The 21,424-nt window shown below is 47.6% G+C and overlaps 1 protein-coding gene across 1 annotated transcript; it reads right to left on the bottom strand.

Moving 5' to 3' along the window:
* Positions 1–12,688: 12,688 nt before the first annotated feature.
* Positions 12,689–20,939, bottom strand: CRYGN (crystallin gamma N; the record flags this gene model as incomplete). Its single annotated transcript, XM_075140874.1, has 3 exons — positions 12,689–12,980; positions 18,661–18,806; positions 20,595–20,939. Coding segments are annotated over 3 exons (627 nt in total), but the record flags the coding sequence as incomplete, so codon positions are not given.
* Between the last annotated feature and the right edge of the window lie 485 nt (positions 20,940–21,424).

Genomic DNA, 21,424 nt, shown 5'->3' with positions numbered 1-21,424 from the left:
CCACTGTGATGCCTAACACAGTGTCATTTGTAGCTGGAGTGCAGAACCAGGCTTCACAAAACCCTGACCCACAGAGCACCAGTGTGGTGCTGGAGAAGAACATGTAGAGGTATACAGACAACTGTAGTATTGACAATTGTATTAGGAAACACCAAAAACTGTTTTGGAAGGTGTATAGACCCTCCGTATCTGCCTACTCTGGAATTTCGTGCATTCTCCCAGGGTCGTCCAAAAGCCTTCAGAGGCTCTGTGCGGAGTGCCTGTATGGGCAGTTCTGCGCACCATCTGAAGTTATCCTTTCAGACTTCAGACCCAAGCTTCACGACTTAAGTCAGCATTGCAGTTCCTTCTGACCCCTCTGCATCTGGCCTCTTTTACAGGTAACACTGTTCTTCCTTTCCTCATATAAGTACGGATCCTTTGCAATTTAAAATGTCATGGAGTGCTCAGAAGTCTAGCTTGGGTATAAACATTTAGCAAATTTCCCCTGCAGGACAAAAGATGGTTGGAAACTGTCACATACCCTAGGATTTCCTGTAAACACCAACAAAGTTCTTTCAGTTTTTAATCAGATCTGAAACAGTATTTCCAAACCAGTTCTTTTGGAAAACATTTGGTTTTCTAGGTTTCCTACGGTGCTGTAACAAGCATACCTGTCTGCAAAACCCACGTACATCTCCCGTCCACTGCTGCTTTGCCTAGGTGGATGGACTACTCCTGATCAATGTCAGGAATCTGAAAGCCTGGGATCTGAAAAAACCAAGTGGTATTCAATGACCTAATGAATGGTTAGGTGATGGTAATATCGCTGGTTGATACAAATAGGGTCTTAGTACCTCACCCAAATACCACTCCCTGGTGACATCGGGAGGTTAGCCGTGAACTCGGGGTGGGGAGGGCGGGGATTGCATTAACTTTTCGCTGTGATGAACCGATCGCTTAAAAAACACTGCTGTGAAGGCATCTTATCTCTCTGGCTAAGAAAGCAGATGCAATTTCCTAGAAATTTTTAAGATGCTACGTGCCAGGAAGTGTAAGATCTCACAGCAGCTGTTTCAAAGATTACTGTAAACAGCTTCCCCCTCACATGGTCTATAGATGGCAAGGTCCTTCCATCATGTCACTGTATAGTGGGAACTTTACTGCATAATTCAAAATTACAAATATTTACAAAATTGCAAAATAATAGTCAAAAGTTCATTTTACCCTGTTCCCTACTTCGATGGGAGCCCTGCTGTTTCTTCCAGACGGTAAGTTGGCCTCTTGCCCAGACCATATATCTCTTATGACAGGCTCCTTAAGGACCAAATCTAAATGGAAGCCAAAAGAAATATGTCTTACTAAGTGACACAAGGGTAACTTTCTGAGTCTGCTTCTGAGCCCATTTTAACTGATTTTGCACGGATACAACTCTGCTGGCTTTAACTGCATTAATCCAGATTTGTACTGATGCAAGCAGAGAGCCCCAGTGCCTTTGACATTGGTAGAAAAACAAATTTCTAAAAACGCTGAAGTTGCAACCAGTGACCTAGGCAGTATTTTAACAATTGCATTCACATCTGGCCTCTGGAAGATTTCTTAGTTGTTTGTCTGCCTCGTTGTTAGCAGAGCCAAACCGCTATGCTACCTTAGGTAAGGGGGGAACGTTCATGATCTCTTACAGCTCATTGCTGCTAAGAGTTATATGAACAACTGATAAAAAACCCACTGACCGGAACAGAAGAATCTTCTACAGCCTTGACTGAGCTTTGTACCAGGCTTTTGGGGACAGACTGCCCCTGCTCCTGACACAGGTACTGCAGGAATTGCAAAGCTGTTCCAGGAGGTCTGAGAAGGACAGGGAAGAGCTTAGACAAGTGTTGCTGTTGGTGGGAGCAAATAGCACCATCCCAGGGGATGTCAAAGCTTCTGCTCTCTTGTGTCTCTGCCAGAGCTTGTTTAAAGCCGTTGCCGTTCATCGTTTCTCTCTACCAAATACCCCAGTGATACTTGGTAAAGAGGACACCAGGGTAAGCTTTCAGCCTACTACTGGGATTACTAGCACCTCTGAAGTTTGAGCTGCTCCAGTGCAGCATCCCAGCTTGGATTCATAGAGAAAATATTCACATGATGCACCTATTCTTTTCTTTTTTCGGCACTTCTTTATGCTATTTGTAAGGTGCATTTTTCTTGGACCTCACAAGAAATGTGGCTCTGTCTTCTCAAATACTCTCACCCTTAGAACTGGATTTTACTTCTACCTGATCTAACGTAGGTTTGCTCAGGCAAACTGTATGCTGCAACAACCTCCACCTCTAGCCACCAGAAATAATGTGATCCATGATTTGCATGAGTTTGGGCTCACCAGTGGGCACGGTCTGTGTCTCTTACTTGTTGCTGTTGGGCTGAATAGAGCTGGAACGTGCTGCAGCAGCCTCATCAGGGCCACAGCGCCGTTGCCAAGCAAAATCCTAGTGAAACTGGTGTCGCAATGAAAGTGCAAAAGTCTTGATGGTGACTGATGTTCTGTTGGGGAGGCACAAAATTGCAGCTGTAGAGTGGCACGAGGAAGCCTGATGCCGTGCGCTGATACCAGCATGACAGATAAGGTAACGAGATGTCAGTCTGCTTTCACTTCCCGAGCATACCCCACGGCTTGTTTGGTGAATAAATCTTTCCTCATCTCTGTTCTCCTTTTTCCCTCCCCCACAGAGTTTGCCGTAGTGTTCGTCCCATTCTTGTTTTAGGAAGGACTGGAGTCCTTTTCTGTCAAGAGGAGAGAGTGCAATTTAGCTGGTCTGTAACCGTCTGTTTCCATTCATTCCTGAGGTTTTCCAGCTGCCCAGGAAAACAATGCATTGATACACTCTGTGCGGACTTGAACCACGTCCAGAGCAAAGGGTTAGGTGGGGCCGGGAGATTCGGGGAGTGTTCTTTGTCCTGGAAAACGGAGCGGATACCGGCACGACACAGTCAGAAAGACAATGGCGGAGGAGCAGTCTACTGTTTCCCCAGCCCACACATGGTCCACACGCCAGACTTCGGGGTCAAGCATCCAGCTCCTCGCTGGGCAAATGTCAGGAGTACCAAAGTCGAGCATCTAAGTGCCGGGAGGAAAAACAAACTGAATTCCAAGGGGGGCTGATGCTGCACTTTCATGGATGTAAAGTAGACAGATTGCATCAGAAAGGGTGCAATATTTAGTTAATTTTTCTGTTAAACTCTCTCTCTTCTTTTATCTTCCTTCTTTTTCATGGAGAGGCATAAAGTGAGTAGTAAAAAATGCTAACAGCACAACTTCTTGATTTATACCGCCAGCAGATCTCAGGCAGAACTCCCTGTTGAGTTTAAGGGAACAGCCTGATTAAAAATTGATGCCACAATATGGTCTGTCTTAGCAACAACACTTGCAAGTGAAATTCATCTAGGATATAAACTGTGACATTTAAAATGCCTGTTGGGTGAAACTTGACCAAAAAAAAAAAAAAATTGGTGTGCGCACCTCTGGGGAATAAAGGCAATTGCCGTGCCACTTTATGGAATATCGTGTGTGAATCACTGAAGCTATTAAGTCTTCTGCTGCCTTTTTCCCGGCCTCAAGAGGTTAACTTCTTCCCGTTCACTGGGGTGGGAAATAAGAACCGCGTGCGCGTGCCACAGAGCTGCGTCTGGTCTGGGTACACGGGTGATCCGGCTTTCGTGGTGTTTGCCTGAGAGACCCACTGGAGAGAATAATGAGGGGGGGTTTAAAAGAAGAATATTCTTTCTGCCAGAAGTGGTCTTTTAACCAGGCCTTTGCTTATTTGTTGGGGGAGATTACTCACAGGGTCACCTGGCAAAAATGCCTGGAAGTTATGAAAGAAAGGGCCTCCTGCCAACTATTTAAGAGAAAGAGGGAGAGAAATGGAGAAGAAACAGTAGAAAGAGCAGTGAGTTGGCTGCAGGGAAAGGGACAGTTTGTGATTCAGAGGAGAAGCCAAGAACCAAGGCTGTAAAGGGAGGGAGAGGACCCTGGGCTCCTTAGAAGGCTCGGTGCTATATTCTGGTGGCATTCAAGCATAAATTGAAAGCTGAGGCAAAGAAAAAAGGCCCAGGCACTTATACATGCCTTGTGGAGCCCTCACGGCAGAGGTGGAGCTCTAGGAAGGCGTAAGCCTAAAGCACTGGCGTGACCTGGGACTCAGCACTGCTTCTGGAGGTGGAGGGCAGCCGGTCTTCCCCATCCCACTTCCAAAGAGGGGCAAAGAGAGCCCGTGCTACGCAACCAAGACCAGGAGGCTTAGCCGAGTCACTCACTGATTGTTAGTTGTTCACTGCACCCAAAGAGGTGCTTTGAGACTGATGAAAGGGAGGGTGCTTCTGAGATACCCCCATAAATCTCAGCCTGGGCTGTTGTCACGACAGCAGGGACCTTCTGGGGCCAAGGCAGGGCAGGCTCCCAAAGCATTTGGCCTTGAGCATGCCAACAAGGAAAGCTGTCGCAAGGCAGCAGCGATGCCCCCACTGAGATCCAGGGACAATGAAAATATACAGACCCAGCACAGTTCCCTGCAGCTTACACCGCTTTGACAAAACATCTGCTCGCCCGGAATAAAATCCCTCCCCTCTTCTAAGCAGATACAGTTCCCCCTGAAATAGCAATAGGAGCTGCTGCATCTGCTCACACCATGGCCAGGCTGCAGCCCCAGGAGGATGAGGCCTTAGCTAAATCAGGCTGAGCTGCCTGCTTTATCTTACACTCTCCTGTGAATAACTTTTCTTACTACACCTCTTTACACAAGCGCCAAACCCCAAGCAGGCAGGAAAGCCGTCCAAAATTCAGAAGAATTATGACAGAGGCTCGAACATCACGGGGTTTTGGAAAGGTTATTCATTTAGTAAAAAAGTAAATGTGCAAATCACACTCTCTGGCAGCATTTGTGTGATGATAATCATGCAGATTAAGCGTTCGAGCTTCAGGATGTGCTGGGAACGGCACTAGGACCTAGAAAATAACCACCCCATGCTTTTGGAAGACAGCTGCAGGCTCTTCCTGTTCTGCTCTGTAAGTGATCCATCTCCTCTCACAGATCTGTTCATTTTGGATGCAATTGCTCAAAATATGCATTACTTATGGTCATACAGATAAATACAAAGGGGACTAGCAGTTGTGCTGTTAACCCTTCAGATCCCCGTTAGGCCTAGCCGTGCAATGAGGAAGCAAAAGATTCAGAGCCCGGTTTTACCTACAACTGACTTTGATAAAGCCAAATCAGTTACATCAGCTAAGGGTATTAACCTTAGGAAATACACTTTTCCTCTCTCTTCTCTAAATTTGGCTGCGGTCCCTATTACCATTTGCTAATGAGAAAGGTGCTTGTTCTCCTGATTTCTGTTTTGGTGAAGGAAAGGAGAAGCTGATTAAACCAATGGCCTCGATTCACTTCCAGCCTTAAACTTGATATACCATTTTCATCTAATCAGTGCTCTGCAAGCGTGTTAGTGAACGTCTGATGTTTAAGGGATGGAGATGGATTCCCGGGGAGTTACAATGGCACAGAAGTGGCAGGAGGAAAGAATCAGGACAGAGGAGATGCTATTTACCTCGGTCGTCTGCTTTGGGACTTTTCTCCCCTCCTCCTCAAGCATGAATTTCACAACTAAACCACTGAAATGATAAAAACAATAGCTTCTTTGCAGAGGTGCTACTGAAATATGCAGTCTTCGAGCTTTTGAACAGGAACGGAAATGTGAAGAATGACTTTTAACCATATAGGAACATATACACGCTGTGGGCCAGCTATTTGGCTGCAGTAAATTGGTGCAGTCGGGCTAAACAAACTTAATTGAACTACCTGGCTTGCTTGATGAGCCAGTTCTGCACCAGGCTCCTAAGCCAGCCAGTGTCCCTCTGGGACAGGCTGCAGTAGCCAACGCACAGCTCTGGGCCTGCCCTAATTCACGCTAATTGGTACTGACTGCCTTCGATGCTGGGTAATCACACTTTGCAACTGGGAAATCAGAGCTTGCCTGTCATTGCTGCACGCAGCAGAAGTCAAGAACAGCAAAGGACTGAGACTGACATCTCCTGACACAGTTTTGGGTCTTTTCCATACAAGTAAAGTGCTCTGCTGCTTCTTTCAAGGGGCGATTTGGACCCAAATGAAAAAATTACTGATTTGAATGTTTTTATTATAGTTGTTATTACTATTATTCTTACTATTATCATTCTGTCCTGCTAGGGAGGTGCTGGGAAAGGAACACCTTCTGCAAGAAATCAGTGGAAGCTTTGAGGACTTGGTAACCTATGCCCTCCCCTGGAGCTTCCATCCTCTTGACAGCAAGTTTGTGCTAAAGAGTTAAATGCCAATTTAAAAGAAAAAGGAAAAAAAAAAAAAACAAACCCGAAAACTGGAAAAAGGGAAATGCTGTCTGGTACTTCTTTCCAGCCAAAGAACTCTTTAACAGCAAACTATTAGACAAATCCCAGGCCTGGGGGCTTGTTACAGAGGTTTTGGATTCCTACCAGAATTTTTTTTTTTGTATCTCCAAACCTGTGTAGTCTGAATGCAGCTGAAAAGAAGAATCATTCAGTGTAATCAGAAGTTTTCCCAGTATCATGAAAGTCCCTATTTCTGATGGGATGTGTGATCCTTAATTGTCAAGGGAACTGACTGTTAAATATCATTTATTAATAAATTGTAAGAAGAGAAGTCTGAAACCTTTGAAATGCAGATTGTCAGGTCGGTAGTTAGACCTGAAGTGAAACGATAAATTCCAGAAGTCAAAATGGTGTTTGCCTGCTTTTTTTCCTCTCTCTCTTTTTAAAAGGTAGTTGACAAATGAATCTGGCCCCAATCCCCAGTGAAAAAAGAAGCTCTATTATTTTCAGAAAAATAATTTCAAAGGGCAAGTCAATAATAGCAGGATACACACAAAATAAAACCTTTGGAATCCTGTTATTATTATTATTATTATTGTAGGTTCAGATGACTCAAATGTTATTATTTTCTTCTTGCATTACCAGCCAAGAAAACCAAAGATAACCACATAAAGCTCTGCAAATCTCAGCAGTTTTGATTCCCACTTACATTACTGGAGCAGCTGTTGCACTCGCATAGTTCAGCAGGTCAGCTCTGCGTGTGGACTGGCCCACACTGTGCTTTGTCTTCTTGAAAACTTTAGCTTGATTTAAGAGCAGGATTCATGTACAGCCTACCCTGCAGAACTAAACTAAGCTTATAGTATTAGGCATGTTACCGTGTCAGAAGGGGCTCAGTCATGTGCTAGTACCTTATGGCTTATATAGCACATCATAACACTGGTTCATGTACAGGTAAGAGACTTGTTTTGGTGGTGGACACCTTCAGCAAAGTATGCAAGGAAGAGGTCCGTTCCATGAACACTCTTTTGCTATTGCTTTCTCTAAGCTGTTGGTTTCCAAAAGCACAGAAAATGCAAGGGGAAAGTCAGCTGAAACCACAGCGTCTTGCCCATCTATGAGTCAGGATCATTCACCCACCTTCCCACCACTGTGATCATGGGGCAGCAACATCAAAGCTTAAAAGCACCTCTCCCAAAACATGAATAAACCTGTGCTGACCGTGAGCAAGTTGTCTTGCCTGGTGTGGTGTCTTGCGGGGAAGGAGTTGCACTGCTCTCTTACCCCATCACAGATGGTGAGCAACGCTGGTGACTACCAAGAACTACTCACATGAGAATATAGCTATCTTACTTTATATCAGGCTAAACAGACCGAGTGGCGGCATACCAAAACTGCTGCAATGAGCTAAACAAAATTTTTAAAAATGCTTTTTTCCCATGGAATAGTGGGGACTGATCCTTCACCGTCCCAGATGTCGGAGTATCCTAGCAGGAGCACGTGAAACCATTCTGCTTGAGAGGAAGCATTCAGTGCATTTTGGACTGTGTGAGTGCAGGTGTGAATGCCTACACAAAGTGCGGATTTACCGCAATCCACTAGAGACCGTCATATTTAAAGAAGGAATTTACATTAACAATTTCAATATGATTTCATGTTTGCTTCACGCACAATTTGACTGAATACACTGGTACATTCCTCCATATGTTAAAATGCTTAAACAGGGACAGCTTGACTTGATTACAAAATGACTTATACTGAACCACATAAAGATGGTCACCTATCCATGGAAAACGTGGTGCACCCACTTGCTTTTTCTTCAGTGTTTCTGTTGCTCCGTGGAAAACTAATACACATTTTACTTCTGTCCTTTTCCACTTTCTTCCATGCGTGTTTGGTTTCCTTCATAGCCAAGAGTAAATATTGGAACAGCTCAAATTGTGTGAGATGTTATTGCACCTCCTCTGCTGATTGAATGGTTACTCTTGGAACAAGAGGACACCAACCTACATGAGTCTCAACTACTGGAGGTTGATTTAACTGACTTTAACCTCTCCAATAAACCAGATGATTTAAAATTAAACACCAAAACAAACTACCATTTACAATGCTGAAGACGCTGACCACATCAGGCAGATACGATCTGATTCAAGGACTTGTTAGCTATATCAGATTTACTCCTGGACAAGAGTTTGAGCCCATGAATAGTAAAAATTTCAAAGCCAAACCTGTTTTCACTCAAGTTAATTTTCCCTTGACTTCAGTACAACAGGGAAAAGAAAGCAAAAAACGAACCAGGCGAAGCATGGGAGCCAGGATATCTGTCAACGCTTCCAGAGTACTAAGACGTGTCCCCTCTACGTTTTCACCCTGTCATTGCTTAGGCTTTAACAGTGACCATGGCTCTTCTCCTGGTGCCGGGGGTCAGGGATGTCCTTTGAAGCTGTTCGTTTCCTTTCCGCAATCAGTCAAAGAGGTCACTGTTGAGCAAGATTTTCTACTTAAAGAACTAATAAAACAGCTCTAGCAGACACCAAGGAGCGAATTCGTTTTCACCAGGTCCAGAGAGGTGTCTCTGGAGGAGGAGAGAAGAAAGCACAGGGCAGCCTTAATAGCAGGATAAAGTCTCTTGAAATCCCCAGGGAAGGGAGGTGGCTCTGCAGCCCATTCGCCTGAGTCAGCAGTTAGTAGAGATTCAGACATGCCAACAGTGGATCAGTAGGCAATTTCCCCCTCACCTTCACTATATATACATGTACTGGGAAGTATAGCAATGCAAAAGTACTGCAGTTGCTCAGATATCTTCCAAGGATTCATTTGAAAGAGATATTCCAGCAAATTCCCACATTATCCAGCTACAGAGAAAGGACATTTGTGTATGCAGGCATTCTGGCAGGAGCTATTTGCTTTGGGGCCAGATGTAATTCAAAGTTATTCTGAATATTACACTGCAGCAGCCTGGCCAAGCCCAGTAATGCTGATTATTAGGGCTTTCCTGGTTTTCCAGATGGAGCTGATTTCATTTAGTTCTCTCTCTTGTAATTAATAACTTGTTCCTTTTGCTCATTTTTGAATCTCTGTTTTATCTCTAGCATTTTGTAGAATAGTTTCCAATTTACTTAATCCATTGCTTGCCTCCTCGGTGCATGCAGCAGAACTCATTCAGCCATACACTTTAATGACGTACAGCTCAAATCTCTGCTGCACAATCTCACATCCACTTCACATCAAGCTGGCATTTTTGTCATTTATATTTTATATGCTATAAACTCACAAATCATACCATTTCATACTAAAGCAATGTCAATAATCTTTAAAAAAAAAAAACAACCCTAACCACTAGCAAACATATGGGATCTGTACATTCTGTCCTTTAAACAAGTGCAGATTTAGCAAGGAGGGGGAGGGAAAAGGAAGAGAAGGAGAGCCACATCCCCCCGCTGCCAACGCAATGCATGTTCCTGCAGCATCAGTGTTTGGATTAGGCCCATGGCCACCCTACTTAGGTTTCAAATCAAGAAAAAATAGATGGAATTCAATTCCCCGCTGCCAGTTTTTAGCGATATTAGACTTCTGCATACAGAGGATTTTTTAAAATAGAGATCACATGAGACTAGCTCTTTGCATTGAGAATGTGTTCGTAAATGGGATATCAGATGTTAATAAATGATGAGTATTTAGTCTGTAGGCATATTAGGGACATGCGGAAAATGTGCTATAGGTGGCTAAACGCTAGCTAGTTACAAACAGGGTCCCACACAACAGCACGGATTAACCAGACTGCCTGTTTTGTGCTTTTAACTCCTAGCACGCAGCAGGGTTCAGTCCAGGACTGGAGCTCCTAAGTACTTCCACAATTTAAATAACAAATATTAATCTACTAGAACATATAAACAAATGATGAGTTTGAGGCGTATAGATGAAGTGGGCTTGCACACAGTAGCTGTACGTTGGAGTCAGCCTGTACATCTGTGTGTACGTGCACAGTCCCACGTATCCCATTAAGGACAGGGAGGGGTGTCAGTGCCCGCTAAGGGCTGGTCTGCACGGAGGGAGGTTGAACCACTGAACGCTGGAAGCCGTAGGGCAGAATATCTGCGATATCGCAGGTGGGACCCCAACGTCAGTGGGACAGTCACCTCCCCTGGCTGTGTGCACCAAGTGTGGAGAAACCCAGGTGTGCGGATTTCTGGGCTTACGCTGTTGTTCCCAGGGGAATGTGGGAGGATGGTTGTTCTTGATTTTCTTTTCTTTTGTCCTCCAACTACTTAGAGCATCTGAGATTCCAGTTAGTGTATATTTTAAAGCCTTTGTTTCTTTATCCTTCAGGCTGCACCGTGACATTGAATGTGCTTCAAATGAATGAAAAGCCTCCTTTAAAGCCGGTCACAATTCAATGCCTGTCTTTCTTTGGGACCACAACTGGGTTTTTTAACAGATTAATGGCCAGAAGGTCACAAGAGAGAGCAGTGCATATGAGTGAATATTAACTTTTAATAGAGTGCATTGAGCTCAGGAGCTGATTAGAGCCTTCATGAAGCAAGAGCAACGCTAATCCTGGAAGGACTCCTAAAATCTTTTGTAAGCTGCATTTAATTAAAAGAAAATGAAATACGCAAGAGTTGATGCAGGAGTTGTACATTTGTGCATCCCACTCAATGAATGAATCATTTCCCTGCCTTCTTCTCTGACACAGAAATACCTTGCAATCCATTAAAGATGCTTAAACATTTTTACGGCTCCAATGGACCGCATGTCACCACAAGCCACCCAGGACATGGCCACTGAAGTCCAGAGCTGATCTGGTGTAACTACTGTGCTTCTAGGCAATGATTTGAGTAGAGGATGACATCCAGACCGTAGGTTGTCCACAAGAGGACATAATTGCTTGTATCACTGCTAAGGCAAACATCACCCAAACTATTGTTAAATTCACAAAGTGGAATTTTTTTGTATTTCCATACCCCCTGTAACACATGCATGGCATATGTGCATCTGGGGCAAATCTCAATCGACGCAACTCTACCAACGGTACCACTCCATCTCACATGTGGATGGAACAGCATGTGTCCTTCTCACACAGGCCCAGGCCCCGTTGTTACCAGTTGCCCCAGTCCTGTCACTGGTAGAGAGCCACAGGCAGCCAAGAAGCTCTAACTGGAAAGATGAACGACAAGGCGGATGAGTGTGAATTGATCAAACGGCAGCCGGATCCGGTGTCAGACCGGGATGCGGTACGGGACCAACCAGCCCCCTGCCCCAGCACGGAGCATGGACCCCTTGCTCCTCCCGATCGCTCTGTGAAGGGCAGGATCCCACTGCAGACCCGCAACGCAGAGCAGCCCTGAAGGCACACACGCCCCACGCTCCAGCGTGCTGGGGACCTGTCAGCCTTGCTCACGTCCCTTCAAAGGGCTGGGGACAGTGGTTAGGTCAGCAGCCTTCCCACCGGATTAACACAGAGCTTTGCAGCTCTGCCGGCACCGTGCCCGTGCCTGTCAGGATCCATCAGACAGCCAAGCCTGAACAGCTAATAGAATAACGGAGTGAAAAGAAGAAAATTACCCCTTTCTGAAATAGCCAGAAACACTCTTAGCTAATACTGAACACAGCTCATGATTTTACAAAAGGAGGCTACCTGGCTTTTGGGCACTGAATGCAATGGGAAGTGCCCAGGCTGTAGTGGATGGTCCACAGCTGACGGGCAGAGCTGTTCCCATACCGACTGCCAAGCATCAAATGGGATTTGGGGGCACCGAAACAACTGGGATGGACTGGGACTGAAAGGGGCAGAAGGATGGGAGAGGGTTGTGCAGAAAGTGACAGTGCCGTGGCTGGTTTTCTTTGCTGCCGCCCCCTCAAAATGTCATTGTCAGTGGAAGGGCTTATGAATCAGGGAGCAAAGAGAAGATTGCTCAGGTTTTGTGCTTTCAGGGAATATTTTTTAATATATTTTTTAATGTGTGCTACTCTAAGGTCAAAGTAACTCAGGATGAATGATTTCTATCACCATTGCATCAGGACCAGCATGTCGTGCTCAGACAGACCCTGCAAGTCGGTCAGATCCTGACAAGATCCTCACGTGTGTCCTCACATGGCACGAGCTGTGTGCCTGCGCTCACAATGCACATGTGCAGCAACATGACCCCCTCCAGGCATCAGGAGTCAGCTGGGTCCATCACGTGGTGGCTCTGGATGGGGCAGAGTGAACACGTGTCAGACCACAACTGCACCGGGGACCATATTCCCAGATCCGCTTGTCACCACCGGTTCTGGCCCATCACCCCCATGTCCTCCTTATAAATCACTGCAGAATAAAAAAGCAATTTCATAGCACATAAATCAAGCTTGGAAAGGTTGCAAGTCTTGAACTCATGCAAGTGATGGAAAAAAAGTACTTAGAGCCAAAAGCTGGTGTTTAACAATTTATTCCACAAGTCAGCGAGTGGGAAGGAGGGTGATGCCCGGTCTCAGCAGGCCATCGCTGGTAGGATGAAAGCTCAGCTAGAAGTAGTTGACAACTCTTCTGATGGACTGGACGCTTGCGTTGCGCGCCTGCCACTCATTGAAGCTGCTGAACTCGCCCCGCTCCACCACGTACATACGGCCTTGGTAGTTGGGCTCCTCGTACAGCACCCACCTGAGCAGAAAGGGAGGGTTACTTGGGTCCCAACAATGTGGTCATGCGAGGTGGCCTTGTGCCCACATTCAGTGGCTGCATTTAGACACTGCAGTACTGCAAACTACTGGGGCCCGATGGTCCCTCTCCAGTCCCGGTCCCATCCTGCGCACAGAAATGCCCCCGGTGGAGTTAACTGCTGGTGCTTCCCCCCATTTCCAGCATAGCCTGGCAATTATCCACCACAAGATTGGACCTTGCCTTTAGAAGAAGTTGTTTGGTCCTAGCGATGAAGGCTAGGACCAGGGGCTCCCCGCTTCACATTGCTGTAGGAGTGGATCTCTCTGAGCTTCACCATGTGCAACAGAAACAATTTAATAACATTTGATAGTGCTAAAGAAGGACGTGAGTCCCCTCAGCCCCTGGATAAACCCATTTTGGACTGTAAGGAGAAATGTGCAATTCTTGAAGTATGTTTTACCTCTTTGAACTGACTCATTAGCTATGATGGGAACCATATTTAATAATTTCTCTCTTTCCTTGTAATTCTCAATGGCCTCTCTTTGATGCTTTCCAACAGAGAGCAGGACTTGGCTCGGTTACCTTCACTTTATCTCTATGTCCAGAGTTAACTACAACTTTCCCTTGGAATACAGTCAAATAAATACAACACTCAACAACCTTGGTGCCTTTGGCATGCCTACCCATTCTTCACCTAGCCCGGCTACGTCTTTCTCCATTGGCATGTCTCTTGGCGTGTCTTTCTCCATTTGAAGGTCTTCAAGTCAGGAACAATTCTGATGGTCAAGAGGGAGAAATTTTCCTGCTCTTCTCTCCCTTCATCCCTTCAGTACACACTGTGCCATGACCTTAATGTGGCCACAAGTGTCACCTCTTTCCTCTATTTAAATCTCCCATGCTTTTTAACCGAGTTTTCCCACTGCTCTGATAGTTTTACAATCAATCAGGTTTCCACCCCATCGTTGCTGAACTGCTCATATCTGCCTCATTCTTCTCTTCCCAACTTTTTAAAGGATTTTATAAGGATCTTTGCTGCTTGTCCCGTCTATTGACTCAGCAATGACAACAGAGCACAAATGCAATCTTCCAAATCATTTGGTTTCTGTGGTCTGTCTCTTGCCAGGAATTCAGCTGTGACATCTGGGTTGGGACCTACTGTATGTGGGATTTCCAGGGAGAAACTCCTTTAAATACTGGATGGGTGAAAGACTGCTGGGCCTCCAGGGTCAGACAACAGCTGGTGAACTCAGATCAGTCTGACCCAGAGCAAAAAGCTGGAGTCTAGGAAAAAAATTGTTTATAAAACCAGCCAGCCACGGGCATTATTTAAAAAAAAAAAAACAAAAGGTTAGAGTATTTAGTCGAGTCACCTTACAGATTCCTGACATATTTGGATTTATTTTGTGTTTCTGAGAGGACACCAGGTGGGACTGTGGTGGGTTCCTTCTCCCATCTGCCTGGGCACCGATACGACCACACGCCTGCCTGGTGCCCCTCTCCACCCTCCCGCCTGCACTTGCACAACCCTTTCCTGCAGCATCGCTGCAATGTGCTCAGCCAAGACATTTGGATCCCGAGCATTTCCTGCAAACAAACAAGTTCATTCTTTGGCACTTTTTGCAGCCAGTTTATATCCAAACGGGAATTATAAAGTCGTCCTCAGACTTTTCCTTTGAAGCTCACTTTGCAGGGCGTGGAGAAGGCTGCCCGCTGCTCATGTGAGTGTAATGGCAGGTTGCCCCAAAGCCATGTCCCCCCCATCACATATCCTGATGTGCACTGTCGGAGAGCATGCTCAGCTCTTCAGTTTAATTAAGAACCATTTATAAAATTATTCTCCTCTAGATACACCCCAGCCTTGTTCATAAGGCACGCATGGCTTTCTTCCTTTTCTGCCCTATCCCTTCAGCCTATATGCACCTTTCCATATTTTTGGGCCTCTTTCTCCATCAGTTCACCATCCCTCCCTCAAGCACTCCTGAAAAGAGCTCCAGATCCTATTATTTTCTGCACCTTCCAATCACTCCCTTCTGCTGAGAATACCTAACGTCATTGAAAATACTGCTTGATGGTAGGACAGGAATGTTCACAGGGCGTTGCTGGCCCACGGGGACTCGGTGGTTCTTCCAGCTCTGCTCTGCTCTAGGATATCTTTCAACAACTGGTGGACCCTGGGGAATAGTGCAGGGGGTAGAGCAGCCTCTCATAGTCACTTTTTCCTCGTGTTTCTCGCCAGACACACGGCTGATGAGTCTGCACAGTCGCATGGAGGGAACGGGACAGACCTTGGGGTAGATGGAAGCAGACTGCGTGACCTGGTGGGGTGGTAAGAACCCACCGGCTTGTCCCTCTGCTTAGGGGAAGGCTGCAAAAAAGAGGAATAAAAGGAATAGCAGAAAGATGGGAGTGAAATGTATTGGCAGTGCAAGGTGATGAGTGAAGACTTGTATGACTTACTTAGCTGTTCCTTTATTGCCTAAAATTTACGTTCTCCGAGTCCGTCAGCGAGAGAGGAAATCAAGTCAGTCAGGAGCCCAGAACAAAAAAAAAAAAAAAAAAAAGACGATCCTGTCCTCAAGCCCAGCATGGGAGAGCTGATCCAGGCACATAGCACGCAGCCCTCAAACATCTCGGAGCTGTGTTTCATTAGCACATAAACCCAGAGGACACGGGAATAAAACTGGCATGGAACCAGCGCAAGCCCTGTAAGCCAAAACTGGCTGCTCGCGCTGAAAAAATGAGCAGGGGAGCACTGCAGCTTCAGCCTGAACCAAGCGGGATGCTATCAGTAGGGCTCGAGGTCACTCGTTCTCCACGTAGGACTCGAGCAGTGCCACAAGCAGCTATCGCCTCTGCCGAGAAATGGGTAACATTTATCGAGCAGCAACGTTTGGGTACCTGTTCTGGTTGATATTTCACAGCCTGACTGCAGAACATCTACCAAACGCTCATAAACACTTCAGCAGAATAAATGGTTGGTCTGGTTCCTTCAAGTTACGTCACTGTAGCTTAGAAAAGCCATTTTTGGGGTATTCTCTCCCAGACTGTAAAACAAATTCAGCTTTTTAAAGTTGTTATTTCTAAGCAATCCTCTGTGGAGCGGCTGAGGCACAAAGGAGGACGAGAAGCGCATGTCTTCCTCTAAAACCAGATGATCCCATATGTGATACCGGAGCTGGCTCTGCCCGTGGGACGGGCAAAGCCGCTTGCCACGCAAACCGCAACAGCTTCCAAGGAGGCGTTAACATCTCAAAACTGCTCCAAAATAGCAATCTCATCTCCAGCATGGTTTTAACAGCTTTATCACCAGCCTTTCTGGCTGTGTGGGGTAGCAGTTACCAGCCCCAAAAGGGCAGCGGGGAAGGTGCTGGAGACCCTCAGCCCCACCACGCACCATGCCAAAGGCAGACGTTTCTCTCCATTCCCGTGTTTCCAGCTGATCCATCATCACTTCCCGCAGGCACGGCCACCCCCACATGTGCAGGCAGCAGCTTTTTAACGGCACGTGACACCATCCACGAATTTTGAAGGGGAAGCAAATATTTCTGTATCCAACGGATGTCGCATTGGATTGTCGCATGGGAATTAAGGGGGAAAATCGCAGAGCGAGACTTCAGCGGGCAGGGAGCTCAGCAGGAGCCTGCATTACGCCCGCTTTCAGCATGCCCAGGGTAAAACAGACCTGCTTTCGGGCTGGGGATGGGCTGGAAACAGCCTGTGGCTGAAAATCCCCTCGTCTCCATTGACCCCATCTCCTCCGCTCCCCAAATGGTTGAGGAACGGGTTCTGGGAGGGCTTTGCCAGGCTGAGCCCAGCATCAGCTACACCTGCAGCACCTCTGGGGTCACCTGGGCTTATATGGTCCATCCAAAGGAGAAAAGCGGTGCCGTAGGGTCCCTTTCTCCTCCCTGGTCTCACCTCTCTGCCACGGTATCTCCTCCTTCCCTCTCTCCTCCTGCAGCCCGGGGCCAGCAAGTCCCTCTGCACCCTCCTGCCTTTTAATGGCCTTTACAGACCCTTCCACGCGCTTGCGATAACCATCTTCCCGGGGTCTGAATGTGATGCTACGAAACTCAGCGAGTTTCCTCACCACGCTCCTCTCAGTATTTTATTTTTTTCTATTTTTTTATTGCTACTCGAAGCCTTTGAGAAGTCATGTAATGTTAACATAAACAGTCTAGGCTTCCATGCGAGGGAAAGCAAGCTTTGTGCCCCTTAGATATTTTATAGGGAAGGGGGAAAATCAATCTGAAAAATGTCAGTGCTTGAAAGTTTCTGGGCAGCTTCCCAATTTCTCAAGCTCCAGGCTCTGCTATAGGGACACGTGTGGTAAATAATTGGCCCTAAAGCTCTTGCCAGGGTACTCATGGTCTCTCTCTTGGCTTTATAGTGTTGGTACTCAAATGCCTTTGGCTTCAAATGCTCAGCACTAACGGAGCCCTCGGTGGGCTCCAGCCACTTCTTCCCATCGGGAGCTGGTAGCTCTGCTCCTTAGTTTTAATGAACCGCCACTGCCTGATCATAAGCCTGGTTTTTTTGGAAGAGGAGAAGTCTCGGTTGAATCAGAAAGGGTCCTGCAGGACACTCGCTGTCAGGATGTCACGAGCGTGGATGGCAACAACCTTTTTTCTATTCTGGGAAAAAAAAATTGCTGTTGGACAGAAAGGGTCCAACCTCCCACGCCGGGTGCAGGTGAGATGCGCAATATCCAGGCCAGGGCAGGCGGAGAAGAGCGTTTCTGTGCTCCCTCCTCTGCAGGGGCTCCCCTCTGCCCCGTGCCTCGCTCCAGCCACCCTCTGCCTGGCTCTGGGAGGATTTTATGGCATTCCCCCGCTCCCAGCACGCTGGCAGTGACAATGCAATTGTCGGGCAGAGGAAAGGGGAGGTGGCCAGATAACAACCCGTCTCACAACAAGAGAAAAAAAAAAACATGAAAAGGACCGACACGTCGAGAAAATGCAAATTGCCACCCAACAGCAAGAAAAAGGCAAAGCTGCCGTCCTGCCGAGGCGTTCAGGAGCATCTGCAGGGGCAGGAGGATGGGGCTGAGCATCAGTAACGCGTCTGCAAAGCGGGTTCACGAGGCACCGAGGGTGATCAAAAACCCCCATCACCAAAACTGCATCGCTACCACAGTTGCCCCTGTCTTTCAGAAGCAGGATTTAATTTTCAGGTGAGACGCCGCTGCCTCATTTTTGCTGTCCAAGGAGGAGGTTTCTGGCGTTGCAGCAAGCATCGGTGACGCCGCTTGCAAAGCAAAAGCCGTGACCTGCATCACCCGGAGCTGACCATCCGCCTCCCCCAAAAACCTCTGCGTGGATTTTAAAGAGGTGTTTGGAAACATGCACAGAAATGCATAAAAAAAGAAAGAAGGAAAAAAAAAAAAAGCTGGTTTTAGGCTTTTTGTTTCATACACCTTAAAAAGGTGTCTCGGAGCTCTTGTAGCCTGAGACGTGCCCCTTTGAAGCAGCTCTCAATGGGCAGGCACCAAAATTCACCATTAAACCATAGCTTTAACTCACGTTTTTAGGCTTTCTCCAAGTCCCCCCAGCACCAACAGGTTTTTCCATGATGGGGGGAGTCTCTGCAGCCGCCTCGCTCCCCTGCGGTGCTGGGTACGAGGGGCGGGGGGCAGGGAGCAGCGCAGCGGCTGCGTGCCGGGACACGCGCGGTTACTTACGCGCCGTCGCCGTACACTTTGAGGGCGTTGATGCAGGACTTGTCCCAGCCTTGTCCCTGCAGGAAGGAGCAATCTTCTGTCAGCTCCAGGCTGGGACCGTTAAAGTGGCTCCCCTCAAATATTTCGATCCTGTAATGCTCGCCGTGCTGGGGACAAAGGGATTTGAGTCAACCAAAAAAAAAAAAAAAAAGCAGCAAATTATTTCCCTGGCTTTTATAAGACAAAGAGGAAGATGGAAGGGTGCTTCGGAAGGGGAATGTGAAAAGCCGTCCAACCCCACCAGTGTCAGCACGCACAGAGCACGCACAAACTCGTGCCACCTCCCAGCACACCACGCCAAGCAGAAAAGCAGCCAGAAAACCCTCGTCTCTGCCCCCGGCTGCACCTTCCTACAGCTGCAAACACATCGCTGGTGGGATGCGCTTGTGCTCAGGCACACGGAGCCCCTCGCCCGTCTGCAGATCCCCCCCCACTGGCCCACAAACCCTCCGTCCCAAATACAGCGTCAGCTCCCGCCCCGGCTCTCCATGCACTCACGCAGCAAAAAAAAGATCTGTATCCAGAGTGTACAAAGATGTCGGACTATTCCCCTAAGCTAATTTATATCGCCTCCAGTTCCACGCGTAGCTGCTGTTCTTGATGGGAGATGTTGTGCCTTTCTTTAAGGAAAATAAAAAAAAGGGAAAAGAAAAGGAAACTTTCCCAGCGTCGTCGTCGCTGTGTGAGCCCTTGAGGGTGACAGAACATAAATTCCTCCAGGGAGATTTCTGCAGCCTGCAGCATAGGTATGTGGGACAGAGCGAGCTGAAAGGATATTTTTAAGCTAAATTCAAAGAATACCTAAATGCATTTTTCAAATAAACAACGTCGATGCAGAAGAAGGCCGGGCTGCGATGCCAAACCCCACAGCAGGCGGCTGCCGGCAGCAGCCGAGCGGATACCGTGCCTAAGCAAACATTCCTTCGGGAATCTGCGCTGCAGAAATGCCTTGAAGCCCTCGCTGGCATCTCACAGGGAAAATCGTGGGCCAGGGAGGGAGGAGCACGTCCTTGTGCCGGCCGGGCTCCAGGGAGAGCTCTCCGAGGGAGAGCATCCTTCCATGTACGGATCACGGAGGAGCTTTGGGAAGGATGTTACGGACCTGAAACAAACCCGTTGCTGTCCTGAAAAGCAGCTTCAGGGCCAGCGAGAAACCCCACCAGCTCCAGGTGGGTTCATCATTGCCCCGGGGGTCATGAGTGATAGGAGAGTTGAATGGAAAGACCTACCCCAGATTCATTTTTCTTTGCTACTTTTTAATTTTCCTGATTAAACCTTCCTCTGGGCAGTGGTTTTAAAAGCTTCATAAGGGGAAGGCTATCTAGTATGGGGGAAAAAAAATGGTTTTAGTTCAGGATTACTGGGGGTTTTTTTGCAACAGCAGAGAATTCAGCTAAAATTTGCTAGGAGCAGCCCAGTTTGGGTCCAGTTTGGAAAGTCCTGGAGCTGCCCGATCCCGTTCCGGGCACACGGGGAGAGCCGGCTGCTGTGGTTCAAACTTGCCTTGGGCAATGACCCTTCTTCTGAATTCCCCCGTGAGTATTGACTCACGTTAAAAAAAAAAAAGCAGGTGATGCTGGCAGGACCTTGCCACCGCATCTGAAAAAACGTGAGAAAATCCCATCCCGTTAAAGCCGCTGCGCTTCACGCTACGTCTTCTCCCGACCGGGAGGCTTGGGAAACCACGACTCGCCTTTGTGGCTTGTGCAAACCGCTCCAAGGGGTGACAAACCTTCCCTGGGAGACTATTTCCTTCTCAACGGGATGTAGTATTTCTAAAAAGCGCAGATTTTTATTACACTTATTCACGGGGCTCATGAAAATAAAACCCCACGGCAGCTCCGTCCCACCGATGCTCTGGCCGGGAGAGCGAAACGCCAGCGCCATCCACTCACCATCCCGACGGGCCGGCAGGAGCCCAGGTGGTCGCTGCGGCCGTTCCAGCGATAGAAATCGGGGTACTCGCCGTGCTCCAGGACGTACTGCTGCCCTCGGAAGTGGGGGTGATCGAAGCAGACCCAAGCCCCGCTCTGGACGCAGATGGAGTTGACCCGGTTGAGGAAACCTCGGTCCTGGAAGCTGCTGCAGCTGCCGCAGACCTCCAGCTTTCTGCCCGTGAAGCTTTTGCCTTCGTAAAAAGTGATCTGGGGGGAGGGAGGAGAACGGGCCCAGGGTGAGGAGCGGGGACACGGCCGGACCCCCACTTCAAACAGATGGGAACCGCTTGCAGATGCATCATTTTAGGATGGTTTGTTGTTTTTTTTTTTTTTTTTTTAGCTGCTTCCCAGCAAGAGGAGCACGGCATCATTGGCATTTTTTCCTAAGAACCGTATTTGTTTTTCTGGGAACGCAGCGCATCCCGCGTTTACGACGCTTCCCGCCGCCTCGTGCTCGCTCACACGTATTTCCAGCAGGAATGTTTAAACAGGAAACTCCGCTCCCGAAACGCAGCTCCTTCTGCCGCCCCCTCCCTGGCCCTGCTACCGAATTTGCTCCCGGTATCATCGCTCACGCTGCATCCTCCGGGATATTATCCTAACCTACTCCTTCAACCCGGAGGATGCTCGGGCTCTCCGGCCCCAGGCTGAAAGGGAAGCCGTTGGGTCGTTACTTACTTTTCCTGAGTATTGAGACATTTTCTGCTGGCTGCTATTCAAGACCAAAAGTGGGAGCCAAACCAAAACCACGATGATGGACAGAAACGTTGGACACCCCGCTATATAGC

The sequence above is a fragment of the Calonectris borealis genome, chromosome 2 (assembly GCF_964195595.1).
Source record: "Calonectris borealis chromosome 2, bCalBor7.hap1.2, whole genome shotgun sequence".
In the NCBI taxonomy this organism is placed as follows: Eukaryota; Metazoa; Chordata; class Aves; order Procellariiformes; family Procellariidae; genus Calonectris; species Calonectris borealis.
This window is presented reverse-complemented; position numbering and strand designations above follow the sequence as displayed.